General features: G+C 53.6%; 1 protein-coding gene across 5 annotated transcripts in view; it reads left to right on the top strand.

The window, feature by feature from the left end:
* SPATA13 (spermatogenesis associated 13) overlaps nucleotides 1–22405 on the top strand; it is a 244267-nt gene that overhangs the window by 171047 nt on the left and 50815 nt on the right. For all 5 annotated transcript variants that reach the window (XR_014818968.1, XR_014818969.1, XM_084981243.1 and 2 more), the window contains one exon: nucleotides 13919–15382. Coding sequence is in view for 3 of the 5 variants with exons in the window: in XM_084981243.1 (XP_084837369.1) it covers nucleotides 13919–15382 (1464 nt within the window). In the remaining 2 variants the exon portion in view is untranslated. The remainder of the gene's footprint in view (nucleotides 1–13918; nucleotides 15383–22405) is intronic.

Below are 22405 nucleotides of genomic sequence, written 5' to 3'. Positions count from 1 at the left end.
CTATGGGGCCCCCAGCCCTTTTTTATGCTGCTCAGCCCCCCTAAATAGGTGGCCAGCAGTTGTAAATATTTTGCCCTAAAAGGTGTTTGGTCCAACAGAGACCAGCAGCTTCTTAAGACCAGCCCTGGGGCGAATGTCTGCTTGAGTGCTTTCTCATCAGCACCAGAGCTGGGTGGAGCAGGTACACAGGGGGGACCCAGCCAGCACAGCCTGTGGACCCAGTGCTGGGGTGGGGGATCCAGGAGCACAGCCCGTGGACCCAGTACTGGCCTCCATCAGAGACCTAAGTTCCCGTTTTTCAGCCTCACCGTCCCGGAGGTGCAGTGTCAGAACAGTCCCGTGATAAATCTGTGTGTGTGCAAATTGGGGAAGAAAGTCCCAGTTGGAGTTTAATACCTGAAAGGAGTGACAGGAAGCATCTTGCAAGACAGCAGGCACTAGACCTGCTCTTGGTGCCACAGAGGACACAGCAGGGACAGTGACGGGACCGTGACCGCTCTGCTGAGGCATCTCTCCTTACCTTTCTCATGATGGGAGATAAACTGTCACCGAGCAGAGGTGGCAGCATCCATGGGAAGTGAGGTGAAGTGGCCCGGGCGGGTCCTGTTTGGTGGCGCAGCAGCTGAGCCAGAGGTGGGAAAGCCTGGCTGACTAGGGAGCCCCTCGGCGGGTCTGTGACGCATGCCTGGAGCTGCCACTTTGCCAGAGGGGGGTGGAGGGTGGGGGGGGTCGGGACCCTCCCTCCGCAGGTCTAGAAGGACGTCTCAGCAGTCTGCAGTCTGTCTCGGGTCAGATCCAGCACGGGGCAGACCCCTGGCCCCTGGCGTGGTTTGCTGAACCGCCAGCGAGGCTGTGCCGTGCCGAGGGGGGTCTCTCCAAGTGTCGTGGGGGTGACAGGCACAGTCGGGTGTGTGGTGGGAGAGCCTGGCCTCGGTCACGTGACCCCTTCTTTAGGGGCCGGCCCTGGCAGGTGTGATTAGGATGTGGAATTTGTTTTCTTTTTATTTTGTTGTCTTTCTAGGGCCGCACCTGCGACATATGGAGGTTCTCAGGCTAGGGGTCAGCTGCTAGCCCACACCACAGCCACAGCAACGCCCGATCCTTAACCCTCTGAGTGAGGCCAGGGATCGAACCCGAAACTTCATGGTTCCTAGTCAGATTCGTTAATCACTGAGCCATGACCGGAACTCCGGATGTGAAATTTTTTTGTGGTTTAATTTCAGTGGCCCCTTCAAGCCTCAGACTTACTTCCTGTCTTTCTTGGGGCGGGTGGTGGGGTGGAGTGGGGTGGGGGGGCTGGAAAGACTCTTCTGGATGTTATGATGTACAGTTCATCTCTGAGAAGAACCGCCAGGCTTCCCGGGTGGGGAAGTTTTCTTTGTAGGGTCCAGACTCTGTGTCCACAGGGAGGCTCTGGCTGTGTCATTCAAGTACTTATTTTTATTTATTTATTTATTTATTTATTTTAATTCATTCACATACTTATTGAGCTGCTAACAGCTGCCATATGCTGCCAGTACACATGACATCCTCGGGTTTCCTCAGACACGGGCACCTGTCTGGGGGGCCACCCCAGTGCCAGTCTTGGAGGCCTCCTGGCGGGGGGCGGGGGGTGCCTTCCAGGCCGACCTTTAGCTGCAAGTAGGTTTAACCCTGGTCCAGAGGGTCCCAGACTTTCCCAGTTCATGAGCCCTGCTTTCTCAGCAAGTCTTCTGTGGAACCCCTCGGCCAAAAGAAATACCTAATAATTCCATTTATCAAGTAGTTTTAACGAGCTGTCTGCAAAAGGATGTTTCTGCGGGTAGAGAGAGAAGAAAAGTAAGAAGAGCTTTGGCTTCTTTGGAAATGAGTGCACTTGGTTTAGTCCGAAGGCGTCTGGACATGAATCCCCACATCTTGGTGAAGATTGGATTTGGGGTGTTTTGTTTTGTTTTGTTTTAACCTAAAGTTTTACAAAATTACGTGGGATCACAAGATGCCCAGAAAATCGGAATCTTTAATTTCGCTTTTGTTGTTTCTGGACAAGATTCTTATGTCCTGCAGAGCAGCCCACGTGGACCGCGGCTGCGGTACCAGAGAGCTCGCCAGATGCATGCGGGCGCCCTAATAACAGCGACAGATGCACAGAGAAATGTCCCAGCCCCAGCCTGGGCGGTCAGTCAAGAGCTTAGACGGAGGACCAAGCCGATTTTAGGAATTCAACTTGAAAATGCAGTGTAGCCACAAAAACATCAACAGTTGTCGTAAAGGCCCCATTCCTGTTTCTCTGTTAAATCCCAGCTGTGGTCTCAGGGACCTCAGGAGGACTTTGAGGTGTAAGGCTTTACTGCATTCAATTTTTAATTTTAGCAGATAAGTGTTTTTGTTGAAATTCGATTGTCTTACCTAAGATGTGGGGTGAGGGGATGAAAGAGGCAAAGAGAGTTCTCAGCAAAAGTGAGTCAGTAGAGGAAAAGGCAGACCTCTGTCGGGTACCCCTGCCTCCCATCACCTTCAGTCCTGGCATCGATGTCACTTCCTGGGCGAGGCCATCCAGGTGTCAGACCTCAGTACGATTGCTTGTTTAGTCAGGTGTCTCCCCAGCTGGATAAAGGTCTGGGGAGGCCGAGACGGTGTCTGCTGTTCCCCACTCTTCTCTGTCTGTCTGAACACCAGACAGGAGGAGTCAGGGGAACCTCCTTGAATGGATGGATGGATGGATGGATGGATGGATGGATGGATGGATGGATGGATGATGCCTCACATGCGGTTCTTTCTTGTTATGAGATGAAGTTTCAGGACAAGCTGTGGGAACTCCATTTGAGTGGAAGCCCTTGGTGCTTCTTTCCGGTTGACCTGCGCTCAGATGACACTGTTAACCTGTACGTGGTCCTGAGCTGCTTGCGTCACTGCCCCTAAAGATTTCTGCCAAAGCACAGCCTCTTCCATCAGAGTTCCAGGAGGGACCTGAGTTGATGGCTATGTCATTCCAGTTCTGAAATGGCCATTGGAAAAGAAAGAAGCAGACTCGGGCAGGGTTCTGTTCTTGGTTTTGTTTTTGCAGGGGAGGTGTGAGGCAGGGTTGTTTTTTAAAAGACCGTCAGCTAGGGCTGAATTCGTCACGTGGAAGCACACACTTGAGCAGCTACTTGCCGGATCTTGAACAGATGGGAGCTGGGCCTGGATCCACAGGATCTTTACAGGCTTCTTTTAGGATGACGGCTCTGCCATAGCCACTTGGGTCCCCAGCCCTGAAATTGCTGCCCCTGGGAGCAGCAGTCGAGTAAGACGCCCTGGGGACCCTCGGAGTCACCCTGGACGGAGGATGTGCAGGCCCTGCAGCAGGTTCAAACTGCCCACACACCCATATCTGTCTGCAGGGCCACAGGTCAGGGCAGAGGGAACACAGTGCTGCCCACATGCCTGTCTCCATAGCAACAAGGATGCTCCTGGGCTGAGAACCCAGAGGAAGGAAGTATCCTTTTGCGATGGAGCATCATGGGGCTGAGAGGGCAAGAGGGAGGCGCAGGGCAGCTCAGGGAGGATGCAGGTGTAGAGAGGAGGCCAACGGCAGCACACCTGTTCCACCCTGGCAAGAGGGGGACTCTCCTGTCGCTCCTTTGGCCGCCAAACGAGCCTGTAAGCCAGAGAACTCAGGTTCATCGTCTTACTAATTCCTATTATGGCTTTAGCATAAAAACACTAGCAATTAACAATGATTAATCTAGCGAGCCTATCCCTTATTCTTATTACATAGTTTATTTACGTTATGAAGGAAAGGGGATTGAGCAGATAATAGGAGACCAAGTTTTAAATTCTGAACCACTTAGAGTGCCATGCCTCCAGATTTGAGATGTCGCCTACTTACGTGTCACAGTCAGGACTGGAAGGAGTCCTAGAGCTTGTGTGGTCCCTCTATAGGGAGGGAAGATGGAGCGCCCTTAAAAATGAAGTAACGGAGGAGTTCCTGTCCTGGCTCAGTGGTTAACAAATCCGACTAGGAACCATGAGGTTGCGGGTTCGATCCCTGGCCCAGCTCAGTGGGTTAAGGATCCAGCGTTGCCGTGAGCTGTGGTGTAGGTCACAATGCGGCTCAGATCCCGTGTTGCTGTGCCTTTGGTGTAGGCCGGTGGCTACAGCTCCTATTAGACCCCTAGCCTGGGAACCTCCATATGCCACGGGTGTGGCCCAAAAAAAAAAAAAAAAAAAGGTAATGGGAGTTCCTGCTGTGGCGTAGTGGGTTAATGATCCAGTTTGTTTCTGGGGTGTTGCCGGTTGGATCCCCGGCCCCGCACAGCGGGTTAGGGATCTGGTGTTTCTGTGGCTGTGGAGCAGGTAGCAGCTGCGGCTCAGATTTGGTCCCTGACCCCGGGACTTCCAAATGCCATGGGTACGGCCAAAAACTGGGTGGGGGGTGGGGAAGAAAGAATGGCTCTGCCCCCACATCCTCCTTTAGACGTTTCCTCACTGGTCCTTACATGTCCAGCGGGCCTTTGCCTGGGCCGGATGGCTTGAGAACCAGAGGTGCTCCAGCTGGGAATCAGAGCAGTGACCTGTGAGGGGGCCCCCTGGGCTGTGTCACTTGACCCCAGTCCAAATGCAGCTCTCATGGGTCACACCCATTGATGTTCCAGCATGGCAGTGTGTGTCATTTCTTGCTGATCCGTCTAGAATTCCATTTCCTATGACCTCTAACTGCGAAGTGTATGCTTTCCGAAGAAGGGGGTCCTGCTGGGAGCGTGACTGAGAATATTCTGGTCCCGAGCATTTGCTTCTGTGACAGCCTGTGCAGTGCCCTCGAAGAGCTGGGATCCTGTTAGGATCACACGGAGAAGTCTGAGGCCCGGGGCGGGGGGCGGGGGCATGACCCCCGTGCAGCCCCCAGCCCAGGGACCCTCTAACTCTGAGGCCAGTCTCGCGGAGGGATGTGCCTGGCCTTGCCTGTTGTCCCTGGGACCTTTGCAGCAGCTCGCAGGGGGCAGACCCCACGTCTTATCTTCGCTGCCTGGGGCTCGCCTGCCCCCAGCCTTCCGGGACCCCCACCCTGACCCCTATTCATCTCCGTCAGGTCTCTACTCTCCTTTTTTTAGGTTCAAGATAGTTCCATCTTTGTTATTACGGGGGTTTTTTGCACTTAAAGTGGCTTTGAACGTTTCACCAAAGACAGAATATAATCCTTGCTTCATGTCGGCCCCTCTGAGTCCCTGGCATATTTAGAACATTATTAAGCTCTGGGTAGAAGGGGCCGGGTCAGTGGGTGTGATGCTGGGGTCTTCCTGAGTCTGTCACATGCTCCTGCCGCATTCCAGCAGGGCTTCCAGAAGCTTCTGACACATGGGAGCTGGAAGCATCTGTCCTGAAGCTGAGGAGAGGGGTGGGGCCACTGGTGCCCAGTCTCCCCCGGGGCAGGACTGGAGGTTTGGGCGAGGCTGATGGGACTGAGGGGTGACAGGCTGGGGAGGAGGTCGGAAGTGACCCTGGGAGGGAGGAAGACCCCAGGGTGTGTTTGGAGGGGAAGATGAGGGATGGGGCCGGTCGCCTGCACACGGCCCCCTCATAGGGGGTGGGTTAGGAGGGTGGACAGTGACGGTGGCTGTGCCCACAGAAGGGGTGTCACCCGTGGGGTGCAGTGACACCTCCAGCCACAGTGCCCTTCCCAAGCGGGTGCCCTGTGAGTAAGCGAGGAGCAGGGCTCGCGAGCCCATGGAGGCTTCTGGCCACAAGTCTTGGCTGTTGAAAGAAGAGTAAAACCCCACAGAAGCCGCCTGGGAGCTCCCGAGTTTCCAGTAAGTCCCTCTGTGAAAGTCCGATGCTGGCCAAGGGGCTTCCCTGGGTGAGGGCAGTGCTCACTGGCCTTCGCCTCTGCCAGGTTGTCCTCACATTGGGGACCAGCTGGTTCTTCTGAGCTGGGGGGCGGGAGGTGGGGGGCAGGGGGAGACCAGGCTTCCTGCTTGGAGGATGAGCTCAGGTGCTCAGCAGGTGTCTGGGGTGCTCAGGATCCCTCCTTCAAAGTTCAGGGACACATGATGTGCCTGGGACGGCTCCTCACATCACCCCCTTCTTCTAACAAAGGGCCCCCCGGCACCCCTTCCAGGCCTGGGCGGTGCAGCCCCATGGTGGGGGCCTCTGCTTGGGGACAGTGGCTGGTCACCCCTGTTCTGTTCCTGTGGCTACTCAGGGCGTCTCCTGAAGGAGGATTCCATCAAACAACTGCCAAATTCAGTTCACTCCAAAGAAGACCGGTCAAATTACACAATACAAGGCATTTTAGCAACTGCTTTCAGAGCAGAAACCAGTGTGCAGCTGCTGATGGCACAGGCAGGGAGAGCCGTTTTCCATGGGGTTCTATGCCTAGAATGACATTTTATGCAAAAAAAGCAAAACCAAAAAACTTGAGCAGTAAAACAAGTGCAGGAAAGAGACAACACAGATAAATCCACTTATAAAAGGTTTTTGTTTATTTGTTTTTGCTTTTGTGGGCACACCTGTGGCCTATGATAGTTCCCCGGCCAGAGATCAAATCCAAAGCACATATGCCACCTACACTACAGCTGCAGCCACACCGGATCCTTAACCCGCTGTGCCTTCATAAAGGGTTTTTTCCAAACGCTGGGTATACAAGCTGGGCTGATCCTTGGAGGTGGGGGGTTCTGCGCAGCCTGCGCAGTGAGACCAGTGACGCACGGCTCCAGATTCTGCCAAATCCATCTCTTGAGCAGAAATGTTTTTGCTCCAGTGACCTTGAAAGTGCCTTCAAGATCAGGGCCACCCGTCCGGAAAACTTGCTTTGCTCTGCATGGTCAGTGCAGCGGAGGCGCCATGGCTGGGGTGACATCCGTCTTGGGTTGGTCGCAGCCGGAGGTGGTCCTAACTGTGAACTTGGGAGGTGGCCGCTGAGAAAGGGGGGCCAGGGAGGAAGCTTAGGAAGCAAGACAGGCCATCTTCAGCCTTTTCCTTGGGTAGTCTTCCTTGGCCTTTTCAACTCTGATGTTTAAAGTGGGGGTGGGATGTTCCCGTTGTGGCTCAGCAGGTTAAGAACTCAACTAGTGTCCGTGAGGACACAGGTTCAATCCCTGGTCTCAATCAGTGGGTTAAGGATCCGGTGTTGCCAAAAGCTCTGGCATAAGCCGGCAGCTGCAGCTCTGATTCGACCCCTAGCCTGGGAACTCCCTTATGCCCCAGGTATAGCCCTAAAAGGAAAAAAAGAACAAGAAAAGTAAAAAAAATAAGTAAAGCGAGGGGTGTTCGGAGGCTGGCACCTTTTCTGAGCGTTGGGATAACACCGGGAGCACAGCACAGACGAAGACCTACCCTAGTTCACCCGGTTAGACCCACCAGCCCCCGACCTCAGGAAGAGCTTCCTCTGCCTCTGGAAACCCTCAAAATTGACAGGGCAAACATCCATCCCCAATGGGAAACCCCATTGTCACCCGCAGGAATGCGGTTTAGCTCTAGCCTCGTAACCCAGATAAGGCCAGCCGAGACGGTCACACCTGGTGCAGAGTTGACACCCTTCCCAGAGACACACTGGCTCGGTCCCAGCCGCAGCTGGGCTTTCCGGTACACTTTGTTTTTAGACACTCACATGATTGGCTACTTAAAGAAGCCGGGGCCCTGATTGGCTGTTTAAATGAAACCGGGGCCCTGATTGGCTGTTTAAAAGAAGCATCCTCCCATCTCACCTGGAGAGGCCTGACGGTACCCTGTCCATGGGGAGGACAGCTTTTCCCACGTGGGGCTGCAGGGAGAGGAAGAAGGTCTGGTATTAAGGACGGGGCAGTAGGGAAGGGAACTTCATCCTTGGAACTGGAATCCTCAGTGAATCTTAGACGCATTTGCCAATGGAAATGTTATTATACATTATGGTTAAACGCAGTGTTTAACTTATCACTTAACTGTTATCACTTAGATATGGTTTGATGGACAGAGTCTGTGGGGAAATGGATTGCTCATAAATAACCCTTTAGAATACAGTGTGTCCCAGGAGCTCCCGCTGTGGTACAACAGGATCAGCAGCATCTTGGGAGCGCTGGGACCCAGGTTGGATCCCCAGCCCCGCACAGCAAGTTAAGGACCCGGCATTACCCCAACCGCAGCTTGGATCTGATCCTTGGCCCTTGAACTCTATATGCCGCGGGTGGCCACAAAAAAAAAAGAATATGTCCTGTCCCCAAAATGCGGATGCTAGAATTTGAGCTCCCAGTCAGAGCCCTGATTTAACCAAGGTTCTGGGAATGATGTTGGAATGAATCCTAGGGAAACGGGAGAATAAGATGGGCAGGGCCAGCAGGCAGCCCTGAACCTCCTACGGAGCACAGGCCAGCCTCTCAGCTGGCGGTGATCGGGCCCCACGTGTGCCAGAGCCTTAGTCACAGAAGGCAGAGGATGCAGAGTTTGATAAGACGTGGCTTCTGCCTTTCGGCCTTGTCCGAGTTTCATGGGGAACGTGGGTAGACCAGAGCTACAGAGCAGCGCGGCCAGTGCTCAAGCAGCAGGGCACTCGGGAGCCCCCAGGAAGGGGCTGTGTCAGGAGTCGGGAGAGTTGCTCTAGGGGAGCTGATTTGAGTTAAAGATACATGTTTGTTCGGCAGGGCAAGAGAAGCATCTCTAGATATTGCAAACAAAGGGCATCTAATGGAGGGATTACTTTACACGGCTGAGATACCAGAGAGAAGCCAGAGGAGCTCAGGCGGGCGGGGGGCGGGGGGGGGGGGACGACACATGCTGGAAGGAGGGCGGTGCCAGTGTAGCCGGCCTGGTGCCTTGGCACAGGAGGAGGCCCTGGGAGGGGTGTGGGGGCAGGCCAGGACCCCTGCAGAAGCAGGAGCCAGCTCAGTTGGAAACCGTCCATTAAGGAAGTTGTGTTTCCCTAATACAGAGAGCCAAGAGTGGCTGTGAGAGGCTCTCAGAGCCGTTGAGGAAATGGCCCAGAATTGTTGCAATGTGAGGAAGGGCCCCTAAGGGGAGTCCTCTGAGGTCCAGAGGCACAGCGACACGGGATGAAGTGCCGCCTGTCCATTTGCATTCGGAACAGACCCCAAGGCGGGGCGGGAGGTGAGTCAGACCAGTCGGGACAGTGCTCGGAAGGCTGACACCCGGGAGCATGGCCAGGACAGTCACATCTGCAGCGGATCTGGGCTCACTGATGAGAAGTGGGGAGAAAGGGGGAGGGCTAGGAGGGCCCCTGCATTTTGGCCAGTATGGGGCAGCTCTGGGGCTGGAGCCGGGTCCCCTGCTGCTCTCACCTGTGCTGGCACCTGTCCTGGCTTGACACAGGGTCCTGACCTTGCAGGTTCTGCTGTGCTGTGATTCAAGGCCCGGTGCTTTCACCCCTTCAACCTTCCAGAATTAGTGCTTCCTTCCGGTGTCACATTTTCTATAATTTACCAGGATGTAAATTACAAGAACCTCCTTGTTGGTACTTTAGCCTGCTATATGTTCCTCACTTTCAAATTCAAGTTCAAGTTCTTATTTAAGAATTACTGCTCATAGTTGTTTTCAGAGAATGCTCAGTAGGAATGAATAGACGTGTTCCCGTCTAAAGTTCATGCAATCCAGAATCCAGCTTGTAGACAATGGATTTCACAATATTCCCAGCTGAAATTCTTTCTCGTAGTTCTGTTCATAAATACGTCTGGCCGAGCTCCCACAATTTACAAGACTTGCTACAAAACCACTGATTGAATTGCAACCCCTGTTACTGAATAGAGGTCAAAGTATTAGTTCTAAATAATGCAAGTTGGTATGTTACTCGGAAATTCCAGGAAAAGCTTTTTTCCGTGATTTTCAGTTTCATTGCAGGCAGCAGACAAAAGTCACGTTGTTCTGCTCTGTGGACAGAATAGCAAGTCGCTGGTCTTTAAAAAGCATGTTGCCCCAATGAGAAACTCAGATATGCGTGTATTTTGCTGGCTTTCTATCCTAAAACGTATATATGATCTTTAGGTAAATGTTTTTCTTTTTTTATATATAATGATTTTTATTTTTTCCATTGTTGCTGGTTTACAGTGTTCTGTCAATTTTCTACTGTACAGCAGGGTGACCCAGTCACACATACATGTATACAGTCTTTTTTCTCACATTATCCTGCTCCATCATAAGTGACTAGATAGAGTTCCCAGTGCTACACAGCAGGATCTCATTGCTTATCCATTCCAAAGGCAGAAGTTTGTATTTATTAGAGCCAAATTCCCAATCCATCGGAAAATGTTTTTTAGTGTCGTGAAAGTCCGAATCCCTTCACGTTGGAGTAATAAAACGGTACACGATGATGAATTGTTAGCATTGGTACAGATAGTGACACGGCAGCATAACTGATACACAGGTCACCTCAAGATAAACTTAACTAAGTGGACAAAGCATACTTCTTCCTCTCAAAGACCTAAGAGCCTGGTTCTGAAGGAAGCGACATAAACCTGTTGAAAGGATGAATATAAGCATCAGCCTAGGCCTTGTGAGGCAATTTACTGAGATGCCTGGAGCCCAGGGACTAGGGGGGCTAATTCACTCTAGGGGCGTCTGCAGGGATTTTGCAACGAAGGTGACATCGGCAGCCAGTATCAGAGTGTCTGGCTGGTTGACTAAGGCCATGTCGGCTTTTCTTTTTCTTTCTTTCTTTCTTTTTTTTTTTTTTTTTGGCTTTATCAAGTTATTGTATTTATTTTATTTTTTTTTTATTACTCAATGAATTTATCACATCTGTAGTTGTATAATGATGTCGGCTTTTCTAAACCTGTTTTCACCCAGTTCCCCCCATTCCATGCCATGGAACCATCCTTCCAGCCGTATTCTTCTTGATGTAAGGTCAAGATCATCCCAGTTTGCCAAGCAAGACCTTTCTGGTTTCGGCCCTGACAGTTCCACGTCCTAGAGGACACCCCATCCATGCATGGGCCAATGGGGGCAGCTGGTCCCCCTGCTCTACTGCCCCCAAATCTTCCTGCACTTCATACCTCTTTCCCCCCAGAGTGGCCATGACCTTGTCATCACCTTGAATTCATCTGTGGCTCACACAGATCCTCAGCCAACAGGGGCTCATGACTAGAATGGCTGCTTGAGATGTGCCTGAATGTTGGCACCTCTTATTTGGTAGATGGCGCAGAAGCACAGATGGTTGAAAAGACTTACTCAAGATGCATGTGCCAGTTTAGACCCAGACCTGACCCCGGTCTTCCATAGAACCTTCTCAAACCACCCAACGTTAAAGCAACGCGCCCCTGCACCCTGAGCCCTTGGGGTCAGGGGAAGAGTTTGGTCTTTGGTTGTAAAAGGTCTCATAGCGCCCTCTAGTGGTGGCGTCACCGTGTCTTCATCCAGGCAGATTCTGTCCCGTGTCCCGTGGGGGTCTAACAGGATGGTTATTATTACATTGTAGTCAGCTCCTGGGACCAGAGTTGACCGTTGGCATAAACAGCTTCATTTCAAGACTGTGAGAAGCTAAGACAACCACCGTGCCCTGTCCCACCCAGGGTAGGCAAGGGGACAAGTGGGGCTGCATGTTGAATTCATTCTGCCGCATCCAGCCTCAGTACCAGGGCGATTCAAGATTTTGCTGAAATGGGAGTTCCCGCTGTGGCATGGTGGGTCAAGGGTACCACTGCAGCAGCTCAAGTCGCTGCAGATGTGCAGGTTCCATCCCTCTCCAGGCACAGTGGGTTAAAGGATCTGGCGTTGCCACAGCTGTGGCGTAGGTCACAGCTGCAGCTTGGATTCAGTGCCTGGCTCAGGAATGTCTGGACGCCCGGGGTATGGCCATAAAATTAGAAGAAAAAAGAAAAAGATTTTGTTGATATGGTTCATTCACATGCAACCCACAGCCCCTCGTTTCTCTTAGAACATTAGACTGCGGGGGGGCTGTGGGAGCCCCAGCCATCTGATTAATAGAATTGAGCAACTGGACACCAAGAAGCCTCCAGATCTCCATCCGTGTGGCCTCTGTGGTCCCAGATAGAATCAGCCCTTTAAAGAATCCCACGTCCATGGGCACGAGGTCAGGGCACAAGGTTGGGGCAAAGGAAAATGAACCCATCGGAGAATCTGGGTGGTAGACGCCGATGACTCTTCCTCGCATGAGGTCAGATTTTTTTTTCTGGACTAACCAAACTGGGCCCTGACCACGGGGTCTCTGCAGCTGTCTCCTCTCCTACCTGTCACACTTGCCATCAGAGTAATGGCCTTGACCGGCGTTGAAAGGACGTCTGGGATCTGACTTGTCAGGGTTATGTCCTCAGGTGCTGCCCTTGGAATCAGATGCTCGTATGTCAGCGCTGCTTCTGTCTTTGTTCGTTAGTCTGAAGCAGGGAGGAGCGCAGGCTTGGGGTGGGGGAGCCTCTGCCCAAGTGGCCCCTTGATGGTGTAGAAGACGGAAGTCCTGTTGGCCTCGTGGGTTGGCGTGACGACTCGATGTCCCATTGTTCTGAAAGCCCTTTGTACAAGTGCTGCATAAACAGTGGCCTTTTATGACTGGGACCATGCCTCCTTGCTTCCTTGGCTCACTAAGAGCAGGGCAGCTGAACGAGCACGCTGGCCCTGGAAGGCTGAGCAGGTCCTGGCCTGATGGGCAGAGGCTGGGACAGCAGCACTTGCACGGGGGGTGTGTGGGGGGGTATGGACAGCCGCACGGTGGCCTTCTGGGCAGGAGGTGGGCGGAGGTGTGGTGTTTGATTTGAACTTTCTTTTTTTCCCTTTGACTGCACCTGTGGCATGAGGAAGTTCCTGGGCCAGGGATTGAACCTGAGCCACAGCAGAGACAATGCCAGATCCTCAACCAATAGGCCACCAGGGAACAGCATGAATTTTTTTCTTTTTTTTTTTTTTGCTTTTTTGCCATTTCTTGGGCTGTTCCCGGGGCATATGGAGGTTCCCAGGCTAGGGGTCTAGTTGGAGCTGTAGCTGCCGGCCTACACCATAGCCACAGCAACGCCGGATCCCAGCCACATCTGCAGCCTACACCACAGCTCACGGCAACACCGGATCCTTAACCCACTGAGCGAGGCCCGGGATCAAACCCACAACCTCCTGGTTCCTAGTCGGATTCGTTAACCACTGAGCCACGATGGGAACTCCATGAATTTATAATATTTCAGTATTTTCCTGATCTCTCCCTGCCCAGCCAGTGGGAAACTTTGACAGAGGCCCTCACTAATGCTCTTCCCTTCACGGAGCCCGACTCTGGCGACCTCAGCTTGGTCCCTCTGGCTCCTGTGCTCCTGTAAGCTTTGTGGCTCTGTTGTTAGAGTCTCCGGGGCCGGGGAGGGGGGGTATTTGTAGACGGTATGCAGCTGCAGCTGACATCGTCTCCATCACAAGTCCTTCTCTGAGTCCTTTTGTATACTGAGCACTCAGTGTCCTAGGAGCTGTGTTAAATTTAACCTAGTTTAGTGTTTCATGTGACATGTTCTGAAATGTTGTTGAGGTGTGTGAGTGTGTGTGTGTGAGAGAGAGAGAGACAGCTTACACCACAGCCACGCCAGATCCAAACTGTGTCTGCGACCTACACCACAGCTCACAGCAACACTGGATCCTTAACCCGCTGATCGAGGCCGGGGATCGAACCCACAACCTCATGGTTCCTAATTGGATTCGTTTCCGCTGCGAAGGCACAATCTTGAATGATGCCTTGGCTTTTTCTCTCTAGCAACTTTTCAAAAGTTTTCTTTAAGTCCCAGCGGATTTCAGCGTGTACAGTAATACTGAATGCACGACCTATAATTATCTTTTTTAAAATGAATGCATAATTTGCATTCTTGCCTTTTATTTATTGCAAAATAAATTAGGAAGCGAAACAGTAACATTTCAACCTAATTTAACATAGTTTGTATGTGATGACGGGGCATGCCAGTTTTTCTGCTAGCAATTATCAAACAAAATAGCTAAGCCTCTGTTTATAGAGGCTCTTCTGGGCAAAACAGCTAACTCCCTGCTTTGTTTTCCGCTGCAGGCGGTGGCCACAACCGCGGAGCCCGATGTGCACAGCCGGCGGGAGAGCCAGGCTGGCGGCGGCTTCGGGGAGGAAGGCTCGCACGTGGGGCCACGGGACACGGAGGCGCGCGTGGCTCTGAGCCGCGCTGCCCTCTGGCCGCGGGCTCCCGGCCCCGAGAACATGACCACGGCCCAGAACGGCCACGGGCGCGGAGCTGCGGACCCCTGCCCGGTCTCGGACCCCAAGGACCCCGGCATGGGGACCTACCCCGGGTGTCGGAACGGAGGCTGCGACGGCGGGGGCGCGGGCGCCCGGGAGGCCCGGCTCAGCCCGGCCCGCCTCCTGCGCCTCTTCTCGGCGGGCGCCGGCAGGACGCGCGCTGACCCGGAGCGGCCCCGGCCCGCCGGCCTCGTCGTGGGCAGCGCCTCCACGTGGAACGCTCTGGCCTCCTTCCGGAAAATGGGATCTTTCAAGAAACTCAAGTCCTCGGTCCTCCAGGGAATCCAGAACCGGGAGGGGTGGGATGCTGCGAAGGAGGGGGCCTCGGAACACGGTCTGGGGCAGCCCGTCCCCAACGGCGCGCCGGCCAGGCCCCCGACGGCCAGGTGCGCCCCGGGGCCGTCCGACGGCTCGGACCCCGAGGAGGCCGACGACGATGGCTTCGCCCGCGGCGCCCTCCGGTCCCGCAGCATCCGCCGCGCCTACGGCCTGGGGCGCATCCGCCTCCTGGACCCCGAGCCACCGGCCCCGGAGCCCGCGGAGCGCGAGGCCCCGGCGCGAGAGCCCGAGCGCAACGGCGTCTGCAGGCGCAGCAAGAGCACCGACAGCCTGACCTTCCTCAAGAAGAGCTCCTTCCGACGGAAGTCGGCCTCGCACCTGCCCGAGCCCCAGGGCCCCCGAAGGACGCTCAGCGGCTCGTCCGCCGACTCCGACAGCTCGGGCGGGGCCCCCGCGCGGCCCAGGCGCTGGGCGAACCCGCTGCGGGCCCAGGACCTGGCCCGGATGCTGCGGCTCGGGGGCAGCCGGCCCGGGGGCTCGGGGGGCGCCGCGCCGGGGCTGCGGCCGCACAGCCGACTGCACGACGACTACTCCCGCCGCTCGGCCCCCGGCCTGGCCGATGCTCCTCGCGCCCGCAGCCCTCCCGCCAGCCCCCTGGCCCTGCAGGTGCCGGGCGGAGGCTCCGATGAAGCCAGACCCGGCGGCCCGATAACCGTGGAGGCTGAGCTTCCTCCTGGTCCCCCGAGGCCCACCACGCCCAAGCCCCCCAGCCCTCGGAGCCCCGGTGCAGCAAGCGCGCTGTCGCTGAGTTCTGTGGACAGTGAGGAGAGGGCAGAGGGGCCCAGCCACAGGGACCAAGGTCCTGGGGCCTTCCCGGATGCTGCGCAAGCCACCTGTGACCAGGGCAGTGAGGACAGCGGTGCCGGCAGCCAGGCTCCGTCCAGCCTCGGAGGGGCGGCCCCTTCCGAAGAAAAGGCGGAGGAGGTAAGGCCGAGCGGGAAGTCGTTGGTGACCCGCCGCGTGGCGCGTGCCTGTTCCAGCGCCACTGTCCCTCTAGATGTGGCCTTGGGCCGAGGTGGCCCCTTCAGCTGCCTGGAGGCCGGCAGCCCTGAGCCGACCGTGTCGCCCTCACGATGTTTCTTGTTGCTGTTGACCGGGTTCAAAAGGAATTTTTCTCTCTTTTGCAATCGGTGGCTGCTGTGTGACATTCCTTCAGATGGCGCTTACCGCTCCGTTCCTTCCAAAGTTAGGAGCCCAGCCGTATGCTCGTTTTGGGGGGGAGCTGGAAACCTCTCTTCAATTCCATGCAGCTAACTGGGGCTCTCAGGATCTTCATCTTTGAAAACATTTTTCAAATTACCCATGCTTTCTTCTCTTTCTATTTTAAACTGTTTCTGTATTCCCTTTCCAACAGCGTTCACATGAATGCGAGGCTTTGTTGAGAGGCTGGTCCGTGTTCTAAGTCGGCTGTATTTCCCGGGAGTGAATTAGGAACAGTTTGACACCTGTCAGCCCCTGCCTGATGATGGTTCAAAGGAATTTCTATGATGGTTATTGTATTTATTTTTAGAATATACACATCTCATGAATTGAAATCACTCATCACTGTCAGAGCTGCAAGCGCTATGTTCTTTTCCTAGCCTGTCAGACATACAGCCGCCTTCCTGTGTGATTTCGCTTTATACACGGGTTCAGTAGTTGAGAGCGGAGGAGTTGTGTCCAGATTGCAGAGTGTTGTTCCCCTAAGTCCTAGACTGCATCCCGGGTATAAATTGGTGCTGGCAACTGTTCCTTCCCACTGATCCCCAGGGGCCCTCAGGTTTGCCTTGGTGCCTGCAGATGAGTGATGACACGGGACAGTCGCTAGGCTGCTTTATCCTTTGCTTTATAAAGAGATTTAGAAAGTAGAGCCTCCAGATCACCTTCAGGGGATCTCATTTGCCTCGTGGATCCTCGTAGCCAGAGGAGGGAGGCCGCCTCTCTTTTTCTGGATCTCGGTTTTAGATGGAGGCTTCGGGGCCAGTCTGTTTTTCAGGGTCCTGTGTATGGATGCCCATTCGCTTATCTGTGATCGCGAAAGAAGCCCATGGAGCAGTTGGAAGGGCACGGGACGAGGTGCCAGCTGTGGGAAGGAGTCCAGACTCAGCTGGTTTGTACTACTGGCCAAGGTCTGAGCCAGTCCAGCCATCACCTCTCCCGGGATGAGACGAAGCGTTAATTCCTTCCACGCGACCCCAGTCCTGCCATTCCAATGGTTTAGGACACCCCCTCCTCCTTCAAGAGAGGGATCTTCCTAGGTCTAGAGTGTTCTTTATGCTAAAGGTGGGGATTTTATTTCCTCCTTAACAAAATGACTTAAAAATCATTAGCGTATTTTATTACTGAGTGCATATTAACTGGACATGTTCAAGAGTTAGTTTCTAACTCAGTTACTTCCCAGGGTGATATTGACCATCCTGTGGTTTCACGTGTACGTTTGCTCTTCTTAGTTACATGTCATCCAGTTTCTACCCTCAGGGCATCACCAAGGAGAGAAAGCAGGACACAGGTTCTTAAAAGTGTGTGCATTTTGTTAATTTTGTAGTTTTCTTTAAGATGGTCATTGGATTTAATTTTATTTATTTATTTTGCTTTTTAGGGCTGCACCTACAACATACGGAGGTTCCTAGGCTAGGGGTCCAATCGGAGCTGTAGCTGATAGCCTACACCACAGCCACAGCAACTCATGATCCAAGCCGCATCTGCAACCTACACCACAGCTCACGGCACACAGGATCCTTAACCCACTGAGCAAGGCCAGGGATCGTTCCCACAACCTCATGGTCCTAGTCAGATTCATTTCCGCTGTACCATGACAGGAACTCCTGGTCATTACATTTTAAAGCTGTGTTCATTTCCAAAAAATCCATATGCAGCACATGAAGCTTCCTCTTGTGCTTTTACAGTAAATGTCAAAAACAGAAAATATTACGACGGTTTTACCCAACTTGCATTTTATCTGTGGGTGATCTTCAGTGTTCACTTGCAGAGAAGTACTTGTAAAATATAAACTGGAACCTCTTTTATTTTGACACAGAAACAAATATGAACAAAATGGAGCAAACAAAACAACAAACAAAAAGCACCTTGAAAAATGCAAGAATTCCAGCCTTCACAGAAACAGTTTTGGTCAATCATGTATAGACTTACACAAAACTGAATATTCATGTATAGTCTTACACAAAACTGAATATTAGTCTTTACCATATTTTAATGCACTCTGTGTTATTTTTAAATTTATTGGTAGCATGGAGTTCCTGTTGTAGCGCAGCGGAAACGAATCCAACTAGTAACCATGAGGTTGCGGGTTCGATCCCTGACCTCACACAGTGGGTTAAGGATCCAGCGTTGCCGTGAGCTGTGGTGTAGGTCGCAGACATGGCTCCGAACCAGCGTTGCTGTGGCTGTGGCTTAGGCTGGTGGCCATAGCTCCACTTCGACCCCTAGCCTGGGAACCTCCATATGCCGCAAGTGTGGCCCTAGGAAGCAAAAAAAAAAAAAAAAAAAAACCAAAATTGTTGATAGTGTGGTTCTACTTGTATGTTTAAAGCTAGTTTGAGCTGTAGTTGTTGAATTATAAAAGGCTGAAATGTGTGTATATTATGCTATTTAAAATGCATATTATACTGCAGTTTTTCAATAAGGAGAAATAACTTTTTGATTTAGAATCACTTATTTATAACATGCCATACTCAAAGTGACAAAATAATCTTTGAAAAACCGCACACAGCCTTACCTTGAAAAGAGCCGGGGACATGTCAAGCCACCTTTTGTCAAGCACTGGCCCCAAATTGCCTGGTTAGCGGTGTACTCCTGCCACCTGGTGGCAAAATGTTGTAACAACGATCATCTGGCCCACGAGACTTTAAAATTGTTACTTGGTTTAAAGATGCATTAGAGTGTTGGTACCTCTTCCCTTATAAAGGTGCAGATCCAGGAACTCCCCCTTCTGAATTAGGTCAGGGGAGAGGGCGTGTCCTTTGTCCTGCAGCCTGGATGCTGCAGTTCCTGGTGGTGCCGAAGTGTGCCATAAACGAAGCTCTTTCACGTGGTGAGAAGCCATTGTAACTCCTTTCTGGGGAACTTTGGTCTTTTGGCAATGTTTCTGCTTTGGTTGGGATCCTGGCTCTGCCATTTAAAAGATCAAACGTCAGGCAAGCCCTTGACTTGCTCAAGGGTGGCACGTGGAGGTTTGTAAGCACCAGGGAAGTTTCCTTGTAAGCACTCAGCCCAGGGCTTCACACTGGCTGTCCCCGTCTGGTGTTCACTGTCCATTTAATGGTTTTCCCATCCTGGATTGACCCGACTTCTCCAGACAGGGGCCAGTCAAGGTCAGTTTTTTCCAGAACTGGTTTTTGACATCCACTATGTTACAGCTTCCTGGAGGATTGGGAGGTTTGTAAGCTCATTCAATAACTCACTGCATCAAGAGCTGCCATTGTGGCTCAGGGGGTTAAGGACACGATGCTGTCTTTGTGAGGATATGGGTTCGATCCCTGGCCTCGCGCAGTGGGTTAAGGATCCACCGCAAGCTGCAGTGTAGGCCACAGATGCGGATCAGATCTGGCATGGCTGTGGCTGTGGTGTATCCAGGCAGTGGCAGCTCTGGTTCGACCCCTAGCCTGGGAATTTCCACATGCCGCTGGTGCGGCCCTAAAAAGCAAAAGCAAAAGAAAAGAAAAAATACCACATCAGATTGTTGGATACCTTCCAGGTATGACCCTCAGTGCAGCTCTGAGGAATAGTGGGTGTTGTCGAGGAGATTATTGATGTACCTAAGATGTATCTAAATCATAGCAGGAAATGCAGAATGGATTAAATCCCTCAAAAGAGGTAAAACCACAACGCTGTGAGAGTTCAGAAGACTTCTAGCTCTTGCCCAGGTCCCAAATCAAGGCAGACTTCATGGGGGTGGTCAGACCGGATTTGAAGAAAGGGCGGTTTCCGCAGGTGGTTATGGAGAGGAGGTGGGGGCATCAGGGTCAGATGTACAGAGATCGTCTGTGATTCAAGAGACCAGGAAGTAGGGCCCCCATTGATGCGGGGACCCCGCCCACCAAGGATGACGTCATGAGGTTCCGAATTTGGACTCTTGGAGTCCAGGTGAGACTCTGCATCACTTGATGACCGTTGCGAGGTCGAGGAGGGTTTTGAGTGGAGAAGGGCCGGGCTCAGAACTGCGTGCTGGAGAAGTCAGTAAAAAGTCACCCGTCTACCATCAGTAAAGAGAGTTGGGGCGGAAGGTGAAGGGAGCGGAAGCTAGAGGGACTTTGTCGCCAAAGGGGCTCAGAGGCAGCAAGGCCCTGAGACGTGGGGGAGGAAGCAGGATATGTGAGGAGGGCCAGAGTGAGGAAGCATCGCTTGCTAAATAAAGCCTGTCTTGTCACCCTTTGTGACCTCCCTGCTGGGCGCTGGATAGAGGGGAACGAAGGGTTAAAAAGAAAGCTATTTTAGCCCCATGGGCCGGAACTCCCATTGGCCGATAGGGATGCAGAGGAATGATGGTGCTGCTGGTGATGGGGAATGACCGTGGGACGGTGGAGCACCGAGGCAGAGCCCTTCACCCCCGGGGGGGGAGCGGGGGCGGGGCATGACCGGTGGGGTCCTGCGGGAGATCAGGATGGGGACAGCAGGGTGGCCGTGGAGAGGGGGACGCAGGGCCTTCCAGGCCAGGTGGAGGCGTGGGGAGGTACCAGGTACAGGACGCGGGACAGTGAGTCAGGGGAGTGACCTGGGCTTCCCCCCTCCCCTGTTTGCTGGGAGTGGCCAGAATAGCTCCCCGGTTCTGTAGTGGAGGTTGGATGGGCGATGCTGCCGTGGGTGCTCAGGGCTGTGCAGGGCGGGTGAGGGATGGGAGCGGCCCTGTCGGTGATGGGGAAGGGCCTTGCTGGCCCCTGAGGAGTTGGGGCCGTCTTTGCAGGAAATCACTACGTTTACCTCTGTGGCCGCCTGCATCGTCCTGTTCCTCGCACTGGCTCGGCAAAGAGCTGCGGACCATTCTACCCTCTGGCTTGGGAGCGAGTCCACCGGCGTGCAGTGTGGCGGCACAGATCCCGAGCCCCACCCGGAGCTGCTAAGCCAGGATGGATCATCTGGGCTTTTGCGCGATGCTCAGGGAGAGGTCCCAAACCCCGGCGTTTGAGAGCTGCTGTCCGGGCTGAGGCCCCTCTGGCTTATTCATATCCAGTCTGTTAGGTTTGGGCGTTTCTCTTCCGGGTCTACCCCAGCTAATTCTTGGCTTAGGCAAGAGGCACTCCTGAGAGCCTTAAACCTGGCTTACAATCCTGTTATTGCATCGAACTCATCTTAACTGGATATGAATCTCTACAAACAATTCCCCCCAGCTGAAATTAAAACCTTACAAGCTAGAAATAAACGGTGGAACGAGGCATCTGGTCTAAAATATGTTGAAGATGTTATAAAAGTGAATTGTGATGATCATTGTACAACTATAAACGTGATTAATTCAGTAAGTCATAAAGTATGTTGAAGAGCGTGAGGTGGCCGTGGCTCTACCCACTGCTGGGCACTGAAATTTTACCAGCTCCCTCGGGAACTTTAAACATCTCTTACAACTAAAAGCGTCAGGAGCCACCTCTCAGGCTTCTCTGATGCTTTTCCAGCTAGTAAAGGTCCTTCTCAGCTGCCCTGCCAAGGAGGTCAGCGTTTTGGGATTTGCTTTCAGTGATGAGTCAACTGAAGTCTTGGGAGGCTACAGACCCCCTCCCAAGCCCCGCAGCTGGTGGCAGCTGAGCTGGACCAGGGCCGGCATTGGGGCGGAGCCGGGGGAGGGGTCCTGCCCAGACCTGCCTGCACACAAGTTCTGACCACTCGCTGGTTTCCTGGTCTTTGGTGGAGTCTTCATCTTCCTTATCTGAAAACAGGATTTAAAATATCCGCTGCAAGGGTTCTGAGATTCAGTGAGAGGAGTTCAGTAAAGACCCCATGTCATGTGCTGATGCTGTTGTCCCCACCCCCACCCCCACCTTGTTTTCTCTTGCTCCTCGTCCAGCATCTTCCCACGCGGCTGGTCCCTGCGCTGTTCATTTCCTGGGTGGGGTTTGGCTGCTTGGGGTGGGCTAGGCAGTTTCGGTGGGTCACCCGATGACCCAGGAGAGGAAGCACTGTGGACAGTGGCGATGGTGTGACTCTGGGGCCAGAGCTCCGCTGGCCTGGAAGGTCCTGGGCAGGTGGCACGGAGCCTTAGACCGTCCGGTTGTGACGGATGTCAAGCACGGCAGCCCCTGTCCCCGAACCCACAGCACAGAAATGTTTTGAGCACCCCTCGGCGTATGGAGCTCCCAGGACCAGGGATCAGATCTGAGCCGCAGCTGCAACCTAGGCCACAGCTGTAGCAATGCCGGATCCTTAACCCACTGACTGCCCTGGGCCAGGGGTCAAACCTTCCCTGTGATGCTGCAGAGATGCCACCGATGCCGTTGCCCCACAGCGGGACCGCCGCGCTGCAGGCTGTGGGGTAGGTGTCCTCTGCGGCCACACGGGTCAGAGCCTCACGTCCCTCGATGGAAGTTGAAGGGAAACGCATGGGGCATCTGGGGGCCTCGCCTTCCTTCTGGGCAGGCCCCGTGCCCACAGCCCCGGGGACTCAACCTGATCCGGCTTGGGGTTGACCCCACTGGTCACGTCCATTGGCTGGACGCTTACAAGCTTCAAGGAGGGGTGACAGGATCTACTTGTCATCAGTGCGAGGGGCCGAAAGAGCAAAGGATCCCAGCGAAGCTGCGTCCTTCCTCCCCTGACTCCTCTCCGAGCCCTTTTCCCAGCGTCCCGCCACCACGGCCTCTGCGTCCGTTCCCTTCTGTTCATGGTAAAGAGATGTCTTCAAAGTCCTAAATCTGGAGTTCCCATCGTGGCTCCGTGGTTAATGAATCTGACTAGGAACCATGAGGTTGCAGGTTCGATCCCTGGCCTCGCTCAGTGGATTAAGGATCCAGCATTGCCGTGAGC

The sequence above is a fragment of the Sus scrofa genome, chromosome 11, assembly GCF_054392235.1.
Source record: "Sus scrofa isolate SSC_HxYL_T2T_F1_AM1 chromosome 11, Sscrofa_HxYL_maternal_Yorkshire_Landrace_v2.0, whole genome shotgun sequence".
Lineage (NCBI taxonomy): Eukaryota > Metazoa > Chordata > Mammalia > Artiodactyla > Suidae > Sus > Sus scrofa.
The sequence above is the reverse complement of the archived record's forward strand: the minus strand, read 5'-3'. Positions and strand labels throughout refer to the sequence as shown.